Below are 17,556 nucleotides of genomic sequence, written 5' to 3'. Positions count from 1 at the left end.
CTCATAAAATTTAGAACAAAGTGGATATTTTCAAATATTTATAGGCCTATAATTTATACAACTTCATTGAGCGCAAACTTATTTTTTTTTTTAATTTTCCAAAATATATTTTTTTTTCCAAAAATTTTTTTTGAAACAAATGTTCCATATGTTCTATGTATAATATTGAAGCCCATGATTTTCCAAACAAAATGGTATATAGAACAGTATAATTAACATTGTTTTCCAGCTTCTTAGATCCGTTTTAATAAAACCTTGCAAATGAGCAAAAAAATAGGTAGACATTAAGGCCAAAACAAGGGACACTCTGAGGGTTAAAGTCATTGTAAATTATGACTGTCATTTGTTTTACAATACCACCTGTAATACTTCGTAATTGCTTGAATTCAAGCAACAGGTTCACTAGTAATGATTTAAAAGGTGGTAAAATAAGAACAGAAAATTGTGTTTGTATATAATATTATTATTCAATTAGTAACAAATTTTTACTGCAGACATACAAAAACAGCTTAAAACAGTAACGTGTCCAGAGCATAAAGTATATAATTTTTTGAGATAATTTTAATAAGCCTCGTTTCTAGTAGCACAAGATAAAAAAACATATTGCACTTTGGAATGAAAATCGTTTGTAAACATAGTAACAGTAACATTGGTCAAATGAATTTGTCAAATTTTTGTGTCTACATCAAAAGTAGATTTTCAAGAAAACAAGCTTGTCAATTGAACACAGGAATAGAAAATTAATACATATGATTAAACAAGAATAATTACACAAATATGTGAGATGCCAATTAATTTTCAATCTGTTACTATTACAAAGTATAAACAAAAACATGTTTGGTTGAGAGATAAAAATTATTATAATATATCCATAATGCCATGACTAGAGATTCACTATTACTTAGAATACATATATATAATAATAAATAATAAAGGATAGAAGTAAAGAATATTTTTCACTGTACACATTTCAATAATAAAGTTTCAACATATGCAAAAGTTACACTAATTTACATAAATACAAAACTTACAAAACAAACAGTCTGTGTTAACAAAGTAATGGAATGCCCATTGCAGAATTGAATGAGCAACAGCATAATGTCGATTGAAGGTGTGTGACTAGACTTTTTTTAGGTTAAAACAATTATTCTTTTAATTTCTCAGTTTTTATTCAGGATGATTAATTTTATTTGCCAGCTTCCACATATTTTAACCAGTTAAACTGTGGACTGTGAGACTAGGCTCCACAATCATCCACAGAACTAAGATAACAGACTATAGCAAACAATGTTGTACTTATGTAAATGGCTTGAAAAAAGGTTTTTTGACAATATTATTTTGAATTTAGGGTAACCAATAAAAGTGTCATTAAAATAGTTTTGGTCGAGTTTTGAACACTTGATTATAAACTAATAACGTCTTTAATCACACACCTGCTTTACCTACTTTAGGAATTATAATCATAACAAAATAGAAAAATAACAAAGTATAACTGGCTTTCTATATCACAAAATAATGTCAAACAATAACCCATTTCAGTTGTTAGCTGATCTGATTTTGTCAGGCCATAATTTTTTGGCCATAATAAAAAAAACTATTCTTCAAGTTAAATCAGGTCTTAGCATTACAATGTTCTCCAATTGCAATGTGCTGCCAATATGATTCTCCAATAATGAAAAACAAACAAAACTAAACCTCATTAATATACCATAATTGACCTGCAGTACATAAAGCCTACATTTCATTCACTTATTGCTCTGCAAGCATCATATCCATAAAACGCACATCTTAGGCCAGAAGAAATTAAATCATAATGAGCTTCGAAAAGACATAGTCTCACGAGATTAACAGTCTTGCTAATTAGGACTCTCGTACAGTACATTCCCGTAGAGTAACATATTAGGCTATAAATGCGCTTAATGTATTTTTTGTACAGAGTGACGAGTGTGATGGTCAGTTGGTTATCAGGACTTGTAAGTACGGATGACGTCGCGTATGACAGCCCGACACAGAGGACAATGGCCACCACCCTTTCCTCGCCACTGCTGCACTGCACAGTCGTAGCACATGCACATGTGGCCACACATGTACAGCACAGAGTCGATAGTGCGCTCGTAGCAGATGGAACACTCTGAGCCCGATGGAGCTGTCACACTCGTCTCCACCCACTCCCTCATGCTAGGAGAGTCTAACGTAGAGTAGGACTGCGACACTGGCTGCAATCAACAATATTTGAATTAAAACAATTATTTGAATACATTTCAAGTTATAATATCATAACTAAACTGTATTTTGAACCAATCGGTAAAGAAAATAGGTCTTGCTGTGCCACCTACAGTAATAGCCTTTCCCTGTAGGGAAATTCACTACAAAAAAGTTAGGTCAAAATCTGTTACGTGCCCACAACTCCTAAACTTGTTAGAACATTTCTGTACAAAAAGTAGTTTTTCAATGAAAGAGTACTTTGTTTAGTAGAATGCAATCATTTCCAGGTATTTACGACGGCATTGTTGTCTGTCTTATAATCTTATCTGACTGGGAGAGATAAAGGTTCGCTGTAGCGTCCAGCAGCGGCCCGCGGTAACAAATCACGTTGTCTTTGTTGCAACAATGAGATACCGAATTAGATCGGTTACCGGTACTCAAAAAACTAATTTTAAGCTGTTCGAGAAGTTTGGTTGGGTTAGAGCAGTGTTATCTAACCTAACCTAACCTTACCAACCAAACTGCTCAAACAGCTTAAAATTATTAGTAGTTATTCTACTATTTTGTGTGTTTTCTACAAATTTATATCGCGTGTGATCAAAAACCTTTTCTAAATATTGTATTTTTCATTATGTATTACCTAATAAAGGTTTCAATGAGTTATAGAAGTGTAGTTGGAAAAAATAACATGAAGTGATAGGCTACTCATTCTTTCAGCCACAGATCCAATCCCCTACTACAATCAATATAGAATGCAAAAAGCTAAAACTCACAAAAAACTATTCTAAAGCCTGACGCATATGCTCTGATGACAGGGCGGCAATAGGAATTGTTGTGATGTACCCGTTTGTGGTGTACAGTCATGCCATATGTGGTGTAGCACGCAACTTTAAGTGTTTGATTGTCCACAGGGAGGGTCAGAAAACTAAAAAGGACCGATAATCGAGACTGAAATTCATTAAAATATTATACAGGACACTCTTCTCACCTCAATGTAAGTGTGGCTGTAGGTAGATAGCAGAGTTGCTGAAGGGTTGTGAGGGTGAGGAGGTGTAGGGGTGGAGGGAGGCAGATTGACCACCAATACAGTGCCTCCACCTACACCCCCCGCTAGCTGTACCACCTGCGGCTCTGGCAGTGCCACTCTCAGTGCCCCACCACTACCTCTACTGCTGGAGGCCACCACTGGGGCTGGGCCTGGTGATGTGCACACTGAAACATAAACACACCGTATAAATCAACTAACTTATACATGAATAAAAACACTTCAACAAAAGGTTCATGCTAATTTGTTTGCACGTTATTAAAAAAAAATGTTGTTAACACTTAGGTCTAGCATCTAAATATTTGTATAGGTGTTAAGATGAAAAAAACTCACAATTTTAAATCATTATATACAGTATTCATAAAGACAAGTTCTCTCACACCACAAATACTCTATATAAAAAATCTATACAAAATATTTGTTTTCAATAATAATAATAAGCAGAAGGAGAATGATTTTTAAAAAACCCAACAATATAAATAATTTAAAAACAATAATTTTGTTTTGGGATTCATAAAAAAGAGAGAACATTTTACCTTCTTGTTAGAGAGTATGACAACAGAAAAAACAAATCTTTATGAGAATGATAAAAACATGAAGAGGCTTGTACAAGTAGGCTAGATGTAAATCTCACCTGGCCGGGGGTGTTCAATTATGGAGCTTCCTAGGACCCTAATTTTCTGAGTAGATCCGTAGACATCAAAGAAGGCCCAGAGTGTCAGAGATTGATCAACATGCATCAGAACAGTCGGGGTACATCCGTTTTTACTCATCTGCACTTCACCTGTAAAACATTAAAACATTATTAGTTGTAACTTAACAAATAAATATCTGTTTTCACCTATATTTAGCAAATTTCTCTATAGGGAAGTAGCTATTACCATAGGTGGCACGGTAAGACCTAGGCCCAGAACCGATATACTTTTTCTTTTTATGTCCCTAGAGGCCACAAACACTATTCGTTCAAATCTTTATATATACTGAATGTATACGTCCGCAAACATGACAACTTGAATAATTTTTCTCAAATTTTTTTTAATTTGGCTTGAAGGTGTAGGGCGGGATAAACTTGAATGAGTTCGCAAACCAGCATGATCGGACTATGGGAACGGGTTTATGGGGTAAAAATTGGTTTTTTTATCTTTTGACACTCAAAACATAAAATTTCCCAAATTTCTCTGTACACCATTTCAAAGAGCTTAAATAAACAAATAATTTAATATATTGGAGTGTTTTTGTGTAGTATTTGGCTAAGTAGAAAATTGAATAAATTGTAAATTTAAAATGCCCAAGTTATTCTTATGGAGAATAAGTAAACTGGTTGTAGTTTGCTTGTTTATGGATATATTTTTATCAAACTTGGTAAATTTATTTATTTTATAAGCTACCTATTTATATTTTACTAAAAAACACACCTTATTATATACTCTCCCTGTAGCAGCAAACCTAGGTACTTGTTAAATCTAATGTTATTTAAATATTTCTATAATTCCGTAAGCTAATCGGTCCCCACGAAATATCTCGAGCTAGGAAAAAGGTAGCATGGCTGTTGAGGATTCATTTTTAAGCTTAAGGTCCAAGGATGGTGGGGAAAATATCATAAGTGTCAAAAATTACCCGTGCTCTGCCCCACAGGCCGTCAAAGATACAGTTATTTTCTCATGGAAGTACTGCTACAGTGTTTCTATAAGCTGTTTTAACCCTCCAAGTGTCCATAGTTTAGGCCTTAATGTCCACCTATTTTTGGCGCATTTGCAAGGTTTTATTAAAACGGATCTGAGAAGCTTAAAACAATGTTAATTCTAATGTTCTATATACCATTTTGTTTGGAAAATCATGGGCTTCAATATTATATATAAAACATAAGGAACATTTTTTCAAAAAAAAAAATTTTTTAGGTAAAAAAAATATAATTTCGAAAATTTTCAAAAAAAAAATAAGTTCGCGCCTAATGAAATTGTATAAATTATAGGCCTATAAATATTTGAAAATAGCCACTTTGTTCTAAATTTTATGAGGATTACAAATATATAATAATATAAGGAAGTATATTTGCAAATAAATAAGTTATGGGCAAAAAACTGATTTCAGTACATAGCGTTTAGCTAAGAATGCATAGCCTAACCATAGCTAGGAATCTGGCTGATAATTTACATCAATATCACTACCTACTTCTTCAGGATCATCAACCAGCACTTCAAAACCACTTAAATCTTCTTATAATGCACCACGTATATCACTACTTTTGATTTTTAACACTAAAACAATGATAAACGTAATAAAACACATCAGTCATCGGTCCGGGGGAACCTAGCTGTTTACAAATACACGCACGTCAGCTGTCTGCTACAATATTTTCAGAACTAAAATGAATAGCGCTTAGAGACAGTCATCTGGAGACAGCTTAGAATGTAACGGAAAGAACGATACCTAACTCGATCCAGTTCAATCCGATTCAGTCAGTTATAGAGCCTTCGCCGTAAACGATGTCTGCTTGTCGAAAAATCGGCAAGTAACACTATACAAAGTGTGGTGCTTGCCGAATTTTCGTCAAGTAACACTGGGAGGGTTAAATATGACAGCTGATGTAAACATTGCATATTTGTTTGTTTATTAGTTTTAGTGTTTTGTTTTGTTTTTTGGTTAGAATGGTAATGCAGTGTTGAAATGTATCAAGTTAGGGGAATAACACGACCACGAAGGAGAGTTATTGGGAATGGTGCACAGCATAGGGGGCGGTTAAGGACAGGGCGGAAAAATAATATTGTTTGAGGGAGATTTTAATCATTTACTGCCTTAAATATAAAATAATTTTGGAATTTTGGTTGTTCCAAGCAAAAAAGGTTCAAATAATAAAACATAGCATGCATAGTATATAAATATAAATATAGTAAAGGGAGCAAAACAGTAAAATCTGGAAATAGATTCCGTTTCTTTGTGTTTCTTAAACTAACTAAAATAAGTGTGTCAATGCCAAAGAAAAGGAATTTGGCGATTCACTTTGACAACTGGGCTACGGAACCATAGTGCCAAAGTATTTAGGATTTTTTTACAGTTAGTAACAGTATTTTAATAGGAAACAGTATATTCACTCACAAATAGTTGAATCGTTTATTGCAGAAACTCCATAACCAAATTTTTTTCCCAATTTTGACTTTTTAGTTGGCCTATACACACATTTTTAACAAATTGTTTGGTGCAGAAATCACACAACTGCAAAAAAATGTTGGTTATGGGGTTCTTACACATTTGTTGCCTTGAGCAGATTTAAAACTGTGGAAGGAGTTAATTAAATTTTTTATTGAAAATTAATACCAAAAACCAAGACAAACAAAGAGAATATTGTGTCAAAGGATATGGTGTACAGGGATATCTATCCTGACAAATTGATAAATTAATTCTTAATTTGTTTAAATATTAGGTCTACAATAATTTGTTTTACATTACATTTGAGATTTTTAGGGACTTCTGTCCCTACAAGCCACTAAAATCCAATACTGGTAAATGGAAATTCGTCTGCAGGTTTGCTGCTGCGGGGGTATTGTTATACGCTTATCACCTGCCAAAATTCATCACTACATTACTATTCAAAAGTAATGTTCACTATTTTTTGGATTTTGCTAACATAAACAAACATTTGTTATTGTTTCATCAACTGTTTCAATTTGCAACAGCCAAAACTGTATAATCAATGAAAATTTGTAATAGAAGGCATTAAATCCCAAAAAATCCTTAATCAGATTTAAATGTTCTCAACTGGAATAAAGAAATATTCCAATGCCTACTTTTATTTGAAAATTAACGTTCAAAACAGAAGCGAAAGTGGGTCATTATATATTCTCGACCCCATTTAAAGTGTTTGATCAATCTTTAACTTTAAACATATGTTCTCAAATATGTAATGACTCACTTTCTAATCTTGTTATGAAATTTTATATACTATTAATGTACTAATCAAATGAGGCCTAGCTATGTTTGTAAGATCTAATATGACAAGAACAGGAGAAAAAGGCGTTGAAATAATTTTAACAAGTCATACAGCATATTTAAACTTTAAAGCAAGATGGCAAATAGCTACCAAACTTGGCCAAACTTAAATAATGTCAATAACTTTTTGTAATTGATAACATTTTTTGACAGCCGTGAATCGTCCTTATTTTGCCTAAACCGATTCTACATGTTAGTAAACATTGGTCTATAGTGGTTTATCACAAACATTCATCTGGAGATTCAAGTTTGTGGCATTTTTCATAGCTTAGCTTTATTTACAGCGGGATGGAGTTTTTAGCTGTAATGCTTACTATCACAATCAAACTATAATTGCTGACTGTAAAGTCTGTGTGCAGATAGTAAATTACTTACCCTGATGAGTTATGCAGAAAGCCAGTTCATCTCCTCTCTGTGGACAGTTGGCCACATCCTTGCTGACCACCCAGTACTCTGGTCTGTCCAACAGGAGGTCACTGTCGTCTGGCAGGTCTAGAGGGTTGAGTGTCGTGGGGTCACAGCTGGTCAGTCCCAAGGCTAGAGCCCCCAGGTACATTGGCTCTGTAGCTAGGATCTGGATGACAATACGCTCGCCAAGTTGTATCGGCCGTGCAGTGAAGACATATCCTTGGCAGAACTCCGTGTCTGTCCTACTGGCTATGCAGCAATTGTTGCTGAGTCTCACGTTGCGGCCCCGAGTCCTGTGGAAAGGCAGTGGTGTGAAGTGGACGCCGGGCTGCTGGAAGCGAGGAGGCGGAGGAACTTGCTCTGACACATCTTCAATCCTTGGACTGTTTTGTATGCTGAGAGCAGCCATCGACGGCATTATGAGCCTGTCTACATCCGGGCTCATTTCACCGTTGCTTACAGCTGGATTTCTGTAACATAAGATACATCTATTAAATCATTAGGACCAAAATAAAAACTGTTATTTGGTTAGTGGTAACATAGTAGTATTACAATACTATATGGGTATATTGGAGGGGTTCCTTCTGAAATATATATTTACTGCTACTTCTTCTATTCTTACATTTGCTAATCATGAAAATCACATGATCCATAAATGTTTGAATTAACAAAAATTCATGTCAAAAGTTAATGATTGCAATGACAAGGAAAGAGCAGTACCTTCTACTATTGTTGAGCTGATGTCTGGCGTCCAGTAGTTCTATTGCTGTAGAGTTGCCATACACATCTATCATGGCCCATAGCTGGCCTCGGGTCTCCACACCACTGAAGAAGATTCCTTTCTCTTCTCCATTGATGCCGAAGTGCACATCACCAGCATGGGTAACATAGTAGAACAGGACTGTGTCTCTCTCACAGAACCTCTCTGCTAGAGCTTTGGCCCAGTAGCCCGCCTTGTTGGTTAAATCTAGAACACAATCAGGCATTATTAAAAACCAAATGATATGTTTAAAACTGATTTATTCATTTTGACAATCTACATCAGTTTTGCTACTTAATTGTTATCATAATTGGTAAAGTGATTCCAGTGGAACCGTAATAGTAATTCACAGATTGATTAGTAATTCAAAGTAAGTATTTTGAATAATCTTGAGAAAAAGTTTGATAATAATGAGACTAACCTGGACAGGCATACTTTGGAAGAGCATGTCGTAGATTACTGGGATCATTGGATGTGAAGCCGAATCTGATAACTCCACTCCAATTGTTGGATACATCTAGGAACTTTACATACACCTGAAACATACCATGCATGACCTATAGTTACACAGAAATTTATTTAATATATATTATTTTCAATTATGGTTATCGTTAAGACTTCGTTCATTACTATTGAGTAGTTTGATGTGCCTAAACGAAGACATATTGTAGGATGTATATTTAAGTCAAATAGCAAGTAAAACTTACAATATTGTTCTTGTTTGGTTTTCATAAACATTACAAGTTTGTTTCAAGATAAAAGTAATGATTATACTAGTATTATTCAACTTCCTTTCTGAGTTTAACACAATGTTTAACGTTTAACACCACAAAAATTTAAATAATTAATTAATTATATATTTTCAATCTGAAAAAGTATACAAGAGTAAAAAATAAGCCTATCCATCTAGTAATAGTACAGGGTGCGCTAAAATAACCTGACGGTTTATAATACTAAATAACTCAAGAACAAAATACAATCTTATGTATTAAATAATATTATATTGTACACACTACTATGCCATTTTCATTTATGAACAATTATATCTCTTAGGTGGGACCTTCTCCTAAACATCCTTCCCATTTTTTGTTTCATATTTACAGTCACCTTCGCCTGATGAATAGAAGCAATGTCATCCCGGATACACTGCTTGAGTTTAGGGATGGTTCAAAATTTCGAGACAAACACTTTGTTTTTTAAGTATCCCCATAGCCAACAGTCACACGAAATTAAGTCTGGGGATCGAGCTGATCACAGCACATCACCAAACCAAGAGATCCCTTTACCGGGAAAGAGTTCACGCAAAATTGAATAATTGGATGTATGACAATTGCGTCGTCCTGTTGAAACCATGTGTTGGTCATGTATATCCCTCCTAACATTCCCAGTTGTTCCCAGTTGGTTCCCAGTTGGTTGGAACCAAAAAATCCCTCAGTATTTCCACATAGCGTTCCGAGTTTACAGTGACAGGGGGTGTTCCCACTTTCGTCCTCAAAAACATATAGTCAGATGACTCCAAACAGTGCCACACAACACTAGACAGTAACTTTCTTTCGAGGAAGTGATGTTTTACCAAACATAACCTAAAAATTGCATAAAATAAGCAATCGGTCACTACAACAATGAGGTCTCTAGCTAGTATAACAGCTGACTTATTACAAAACAGAAACCGTCAGGTTTTTTTGGTGCACCCTTTATAAAGAATTGTGCAGAAGCACAGACAATGGACAACACATTTTGTCTGTGGCAGAGGTAAAGAGAACTTGAATGCACTGACTTAATGCACTATAAACTGGAGTAGTGATAGTGTCAAGGTGAACAAACAAATTTATCTATCGTTCTGTATATGACTTGACAGTTGTTGACTTATTAATTTCAAAGCACAACATATAATTGTGATTACCTTCTCAGAGATCTTGACTGGTCGGTTAGTGAATGTGACTCCCTTGCAGAAACTCTCAGCTCTGCGAGCCACAGCTCCATCACGGGACAGTCGGATGTTGTCTCCATGTACTTGGTGGAACAGCAGGGGAGGCAGATTGTTGGTGCCTGCACTGCTGGACGAATTGCGAGGCGCTGCAAACACATAGATGCGTTAGGACAATCACACTGGAATACTGTAAATTAATCCACTTTTGGATGCTAGAGCTGGAGAAGACATACCTCCCATTTAGACTAAATGTAGCCATTTCTTAAAAAAAGTTAAATGAGCCACTCATAGAGTTTTATTACTGTAGATTAAATTATATTTTCTCCAACACTACTCCATTTTACTTCTTGATACTAGGATAGTTTGGTGACATGTATAAGATGATTTCCGTGGTTTGGTTGAAATATTGACATAAAAACATAATAGACACAAATCAGTGATTGACATCAGCACGGTCTGTCGCTCAATTGATTTTTTAATAGCCTACAACTTTAACATTGGGGTGTCTAAATCTGCCTGAAGTCAAATTAAACCATACCTGAGCTCAGTAAAAAAATTAAGGCTGAACACTGATAATATTTATAGTTAGGCAAAAGTTGAGAAATATTTTTTGAAATCATTAGACTAAGTCAAGTTTATAAAATAGGCAATGTTTATCAGTAATATTTTGTTGTTACAGCCCTAATTTGGATAAAAATACATGTGAAAAAATAGAAACGACAAATTTTAAACTATGGGATCAAATTAAGAAAGTTGCCGAGTTGAAACTTACTAGCATGCAGTAGGGACGGGTATCTAAACGCGACGACCATACTCGCGGTACGGCGCTGCGACTGACGTAGACGCAGTGAAGCGACGCGAGACGCGGAAACAACGAGCGTCGAGCGAGGCCGCGGGCTCAAGGGAACTTCCCGCCACCACCACAACAGCGAACGAACAGCCGCGCCGCAGTCGCAGTGAGTCACTGTCTCTGCTCTGGTTATGAGGCGCACACGCGGGCGTCTTCCAAGTATTAGAGAGGCGGATTAAGTTTTTCGGAATTGAATTAGAAAATGGCTTAGTAAATAACTTGACTGATCATCTGTTGCGTAGAAGAGCCAAGGGTCATCGTATATACACAGCTTTCTGTTTCGTCATCTACTTTTTATTGTAAATACGCCACAATGAAGTAAATTGTAAACCTATAAATAGGATCAAATCAAAACTAACTGCGCTGAATGAATTCCTCGAATAACTTCATTGGGGAAAACTCTCTGAATCACTGGATCGTCGAGAGGAATGTGAATTACTTTAGACGTCCATTTGAATTTGAAAATTTATTTCAAAATTAGCTGTATACCGTAGTTAACAAAGAAATTATTTTGGTTGCTGTAATGGTCGGAACAGTAAAATTTATTCCATCGCAATAGGCCATAACAGTCTCGTGTGTCACAATTAGCCACAGCCCTGAGTAGCTGAGATTGACCAGTGGTCGTGGACAGGAAGCCAGTTGACGAGACAATGAACCGTGAACTTGACAGAAATGACTTGTCACAGACAAAGACCAGCGGCTTCTGGCTTGGCCCCTCCTCCGCCCCTTCACACTACACACTACACACTACCCGACAAAGCGTACCTCAGTGTACGGCATCATCGGCGTAATATAGCGCAATGATACTAGTTGTTACCGTTGGATGGACGAAGAATCTAAAGTAACAACAATATCGTACAGTTGCGTAATTAGCTAGGTAGGAATGTTCCTAATTGGGAGTGAAATGACTTTGATATCATAATACTGTACTTCACTACATCCAAGTCTAGGACGGACGTTGAGAAACAGCAAATTACATCACCAAACTGATGGTGAAGGAAGGATACAATAACCAGCATTACGCATTATCATCCGGTTTACCGAGGCGACTATATTGCCTCGGCAATTGATAACTCGTGGAGTGTAGAATTAGTGTAAATCGAACATTTTTAAAGCATCTTGTTGCATGATAGGAAACAATTAACCAAAAGCGCGTTGCCGAAAGGTCACTAGTGTTAAGGTTGCAGAGAGCTGTCAGTATCCTGTACCGTATTTCAACGATTACCTGTAATGTTATAGGCCTATTGTTAACTAGATTATAAATAAACTAGGTTGGTTATAAATTAACATGAGTTGTTTTGTTAACCGGAATTGTTCCTGAAAAGACTGAAACAAAACAGTTGTTATCTATCATCCGTGCTTATTTTATTATAATCATGCACATTAAAGTTACGTGATGGATATGATGGTGGGACTTGGCGAGCAAGCCGTTTGAGCAGTTATCGCCGGAACCGGAAGTGAGATTCAGCAAGACGAGTGTGTAGGAGTGGAACTGAATCATTACGTAGTTTTAGCTGAGCCTCAACTTGGCCTACTTGGTCACGTGAGGCTAAATAATCGTCACGTGTCACATCTACCTAGCACAATCCCTACACTCTTAACACTACACTACAATCAATACCTGGCATATTACGTCCGATACAGTACGTGTAGGCCTACAGTACGTTCAGTAGGGCAGTAGGCAGTAAGTCAAAGCAAGTGAACGTAGTAACATTTATTAATTAATTGCGATTGGTCGCCAGAGCTATTACCACATTATTTATCGCAGCTCTGCCTCGTCCTTGTAGTGGATGACCGGGGTTCGATTTTCAGACTCTATAAAGCTGTGATCAGTCAGTCCAAGAACGAGTCGGAGCTATGACGGAAAATGGTGTATGTATAAATAGATTAATTTTCCTGTAGTGACGAAACCAGCAATTTTACCCACGAATAAACCACATACAAAACCCGTGTTCACCGGTTATTATACATGTTGGTATATGAACGGCGAGACTTTGAGGCTAATTAGAAGTTAAGGGTGGGCGCCGAGCCGCCGGATACTTCAATTCATAGAATTGCCGTAATTGGAAGCACCGTTCCCACGGCAGCCTACAGCGTGTCCGCCGCAGGAGAGCGACGGACAACACCGCTGTTGGCGCTGTTTGTATGAAATTGCTCTACAGTGAATGGGAGGAACCGCTAAAATGTGGCTTACAATTCTTGCTGTTACAAACAACGATTTCTTGATAAATTTTAAGTGACCACAAAGGATGAAAAACGCAAAAATTAGCAGATAGGTAACAATACTGTAGGTACCTCTATTTTGATACATTTTAACGAGTGTTTCTTTTGTGCAATATACGTCAAGTAACATTAACAGGAAGTCTACCGGCGTAACCAATTAAGTTAAGTGCAATACGATACGAGTCAATATTGTATGGGTCGAACGAAACAAAAGCATGTGCACAATGAGCACGGATCCGTGCGAAGATGCAACTTTATGCCATGCATCTTGCTTCAAGCTGACCACGCCACGCGACCTAGGAGGATTACACGCGACACTGCAAACTAATGCCTCTAATGTTTTGAGTCATGTTCGCCGCTCAAGAGGCAACTTTGTGCAATGTATCTTGCTAAATATAGGTGAGCAATGGCGATCACGTCACGCGATGCGACAGTCACGATACTACATCTACTTTCAGCAACTATGACATGTCCTGTCTTAATGAAAACATTTTATCACAGATTCAATAAAGTAATTGACATTTAAGTCTACTCCTATCTGGTCTTTGCCATCAATACGACTGTAATTCAGGCATCCAAACGACAACAGTCATATTTGGCAAAAGAGCCACACATGTTATGTTAATTCAGTCGCGATGGCGGATATCAGTACAATATCGTACAGCGAGTGTCCTTGCTGCAAGATCGATGCTACAATGTACGGGTGCCTCGCAGTGCGTGGCGTGCCGTCTACCATTGTATTGTTATATGGGACAGGACGACTTTCTAAATCGTGCACATCTCCGTTCCCATGCTTATCACCGCGGCTTGGCTAGTTCTCAACCTTTGCGTAACCTCCCTTCCCCCCACCACCTTCCCATTGGTAACGGCATCCTTTTGTCTGTACCCTCAGGCAGCTGCAAAGCTCCCCTTAAACACTATACGATCGATTTTTGCCAATAGAATCAAAAGAACGAAAGTTTCAACCGTACGCAATCTTTTACTTGTACCATTGACTATATACGAATGTATAGTCAATGCTTGTACCCTAAACTATAAATTTGGCTTTTTAGAATTGTCAGTCAACTCGTTCTACAAATTGATAAAACAATACATAACATCACGGAATGGATAAGTAAACTTTTTAATTTCTATCAAAGTTCCAACAGCTTTAATCTCAACGAAACTATTATACTGTAGAAGTACAATTGACCTTGCCTAATTTTAACCTGGATTCTTTCACAAGACTGTTTTGTTTTTCACTCTATCTAGGTTAGAAATAACTTAACTACAGCAGTATTTATTGAAGGCAGTACTGTATGTGTATATAGGCCTACAGCTTTATTTCCGTGCAACATGGTCTAAACCACAGTGACGACGACGGACACCGTAGGTCTCTGGGTTCAGGGTTGTACAATGTACATGTTTGTTTGGTTTGTTGCTGAGGCCTGATAGCGATAGTAACCTAACCTTATCTCGACAGTGGAGTCGCCCAGTCTACATGTCTGTCCGTCTTGCTATATGCATCATATTACATTACACTAAGTACACCTCCACGATGGACGATGGACCACACTGTTTATCCTTAACACTTCTACAACGACAACCGTAGGCCTACTTCCATAACCACAACTAATACACTATATTGTACCAGTTATCGACAAGAAATTGTGTTATTGTAATACTGTACTCTCATTGCACGATGCCGCCGCTTAATATGAATATTAGCATTAGCAATATCACCGAATCTCATTTTCATAATCCATTAGTGTGGAACACTATCAGCTGTGAAATCATAGTTTACTTGGACTTGGAGCCAGATTATAAAACATCACCCACTAAGAGAATGAATCAAATTAATTGGTTGAAATAATTTTGTACATTATATGAGGAAACATTAGTTGGCATGAGCAAACTTAACATTTTACAAGCAACAAAAAGCTATACTGTCCAGCTAGATCTTACACATTTTAAAAACGCAATCAGATCGGTTTCACTTTAACAACACCATTTTAAAACTTCATAATGTATGTTAACTGTAAAAAAACTTCGGTGCTTTATATAGTCCCTTAAAATAGCAAAATCTCAATTCTGTTTTTAACTTCATGATTTTTTTGGAAATGGTACCGTACCTGAAATAAATACTTAAAAATTCTAACTACGCTAACAATAATTAGCTTGTCAAATCATGAAAAAGGCTACATACTGAGTCCGATTCTGCGTTTGATCTTCTTGAGCACCTTCATCTTGCTACGGAGAGGCGCTAAGATGTCGTCGACAGCGCAATGACACCTCTGTGGTTGTTGTTGTTGGGGGGCTGCGCTGTTGAACCCCATGGGCACACACCACACACGACACTACAATATTGTACACGGCACGACCACTAACGACGACGTCCAGCGAGCGACTGAGACTGAGACTGACTGACACTGACGTGGGGCTGGGGCAGGGGCACGTCTATCTCCCACCACCACCACCTCACACACAACAGCACAGCTGGCACCACCCCTCCGACTACCATTGTCACTCCTCTGTTTAATTGCGATTGAAAAGAATTCCATTGAATATTTTTAAATAAAGGGACAGGTGTAGACAGAGAACTATTTCACCTTATTACATACTTTATACTTTGTCTACACAAAACTGTGATAAACATGATAAACGAAACTAAAATATGGACAAGCAAGTAGGAGGAATAAAAGCTCTATCACAAGAACAAGAGCTCGTCAAATTGAATTTTAAGAAAAAAAGGAATCGGTAAATTAAATTGAAATTTGGATTTTGGTTGGTACAGAACCATTGATGATCCAACTAAATAAAGTGTTTGGTCAATAAACATTATATAGCCTAGAAGTGCACGAACATTGATTCTAAATGATACAACGATTATTTGCGGTATTGTACTGCGTTAGGATATCCACATATAAATCCCAAAGTACGCATGAACTTTTGAGAAAACTAAAAGTCACACCCCATAAACCATATAGTTGAAATGTTCGTCATGACGAGAAACCTTGCGCAAAACTATCCATTATTTCATAAATTCCCCTTTAAGGGCATAATTCCTTTCTAAAGGGAACTTTACATATACCTAATGTTAAAAATACCTCAGCTGTACTTATTTGTTTGTTATTCTTTTAATTTATTACCTTACTAGCTGGCGCGACAGACGTCGTCCTGTCCTCATGTGGTTTTTATGTTAAATGCTCGTTCATTTTCAAGATGAGCTCGTTCGCATGACTAAATCACGTCATGTTTTACTTTATTCTGTTTTGTTTATTTCAACTTAAATTAACAAATAAATAGTTTTATTAAAACTTATTAATATGTCAAACGAGGTGAAGCCCGTGGGTAACAGCTAGTGGCAATAATTATCCATATATTCTCAGATGACAATAATTTAGTAATGTTATACATCAGCATTCTTATCATAATGGTAGAATCACGTAGAATGTTGTAGTAATGGTAAAATGTAGTAGCTCCAAAGTCCGAAGGTAAAACAAAATTCAGCTAGTGTTTACTGTAGCCTAGTCAATAAAATCCATGTTTTTAAAATTATTGAGTGGCCGTGAGCGAGAAAAGCAAGAGCCATGATACAGTAATATTGCCAATGCACAGACATGATCGATTGTGAAAAGAATATACAGGTTATTCATGATAGTGCGTATAAGAATATAACGTGTCCGGGAAGGTGAGGACAAGGGAATTTGAGATAACACGATGATTACGGTAACTACCATAACAACAACAAAATTAGTCATAGAGGTTATCTTACTTAAGAACAAACTAATTCTAGGCCTACTATATAAAGATTACTGTATAGTTTCCTAAAATGGTAGATTAAAATGTCATGCGGCTATCAATTAATGAAGCTATCTAACAAAAGGTCGATGAGAGTAACAAAACCAGAGTTTGGATTGCACCGTCCCTCACAGAAAACCACAACGTTAAAATTTCAAAGGCATGTACATTTAACGCTATTTAAAATATATAAACTAAATCTATCTGCGTATATATATCATACAATGACTCTAAAGATCCACGTTTTTCTAGTTAAGAATTGCTGTGAGCATGAATAGTTAGTAAAATAAAGAATAGATAAGTAGGCCTAACCGTGAATTATCGTCGGGTGGCCTATTTTGCAATCTACATATTTCCATGAGTTATTC

At 36.6% G+C, this 17,556-nt stretch overlaps 1 protein-coding gene across 3 annotated transcripts; it reads right to left on the bottom strand.

Annotated features, from left to right (window-relative positions):
* Positions 1-429: 429 nt before the first annotated feature.
* LOC128987877 (protein neuralized) lies at positions 430-15,788 on the bottom strand. Of its 3 annotated transcripts, none has more exons than XM_054408944.1 (8): positions 15,594-15,788; positions 10,309-10,481; positions 8,827-8,941; positions 8,366-8,612; positions 7,613-8,133; positions 3,885-4,034; positions 3,194-3,417; positions 430-2,216 (listed from the first exon to the last, which is right to left on the bottom strand). In XM_054408944.1, exons 1-8 carry the CDS (start codon positions 15,721-15,723, stop codon positions 1,965-1,967), a joined length of 1,812 nt encoding a protein of 603 aa, XP_054264919.1. In that variant the 5' UTR covers positions 15,724-15,788; the 3' UTR covers positions 430-1,964. The 3 variants fall into 3 exon arrangements, with proteins under 3 accessions (XP_054264919.1, XP_054264920.1, XP_054264922.1); XM_054408945.1 differs by having other exon boundaries at positions 7,613-8,115; XM_054408947.1 differs by lacking the exon at positions 15,594-15,788 and adding an exon at positions 11,108-11,148.
* Positions 15,789-17,556: the final 1,768 nt, after the last annotated feature.

This window comes from Macrosteles quadrilineatus, unplaced genomic scaffold, assembly GCF_028750875.1.
Source record: "Macrosteles quadrilineatus isolate MER2022 unplaced genomic scaffold, UCM_ALF_1.0 Scaffold_2__2_contigs__length_208266976, whole genome shotgun sequence".
Lineage (NCBI taxonomy): Eukaryota > Metazoa > Arthropoda > Insecta > Hemiptera > Cicadellidae > Macrosteles > Macrosteles quadrilineatus.
Note: the sequence above shows the minus strand (reverse complement) of the source record. Positions and strands in the feature narration are given on the sequence as shown.

Bases quoted from the DNA above. Each gene is read 5' to 3' on its own strand.
- LOC128987877 (XM_054408944.1), bottom strand. From the start codon at position 15,723: ATGGGGTTCAACAGCGCAGCCCCCCAACAACAACAACCACAGAGGTGT. The intron at 8,134-8,365 runs GTACTGCTCTTT...ATGATTTAATAG, and splicing joins CAGCTCAACAATAGTAGAAG to ATGTATCTTATGTTACAGAA. The intron at 4,035-7,612 runs GTAAGTAATTTA...AATGTTTTACAG, and splicing joins TTTCTGCATAACTCATCAGG to GTGAAGTGCAGATGAGTAAA.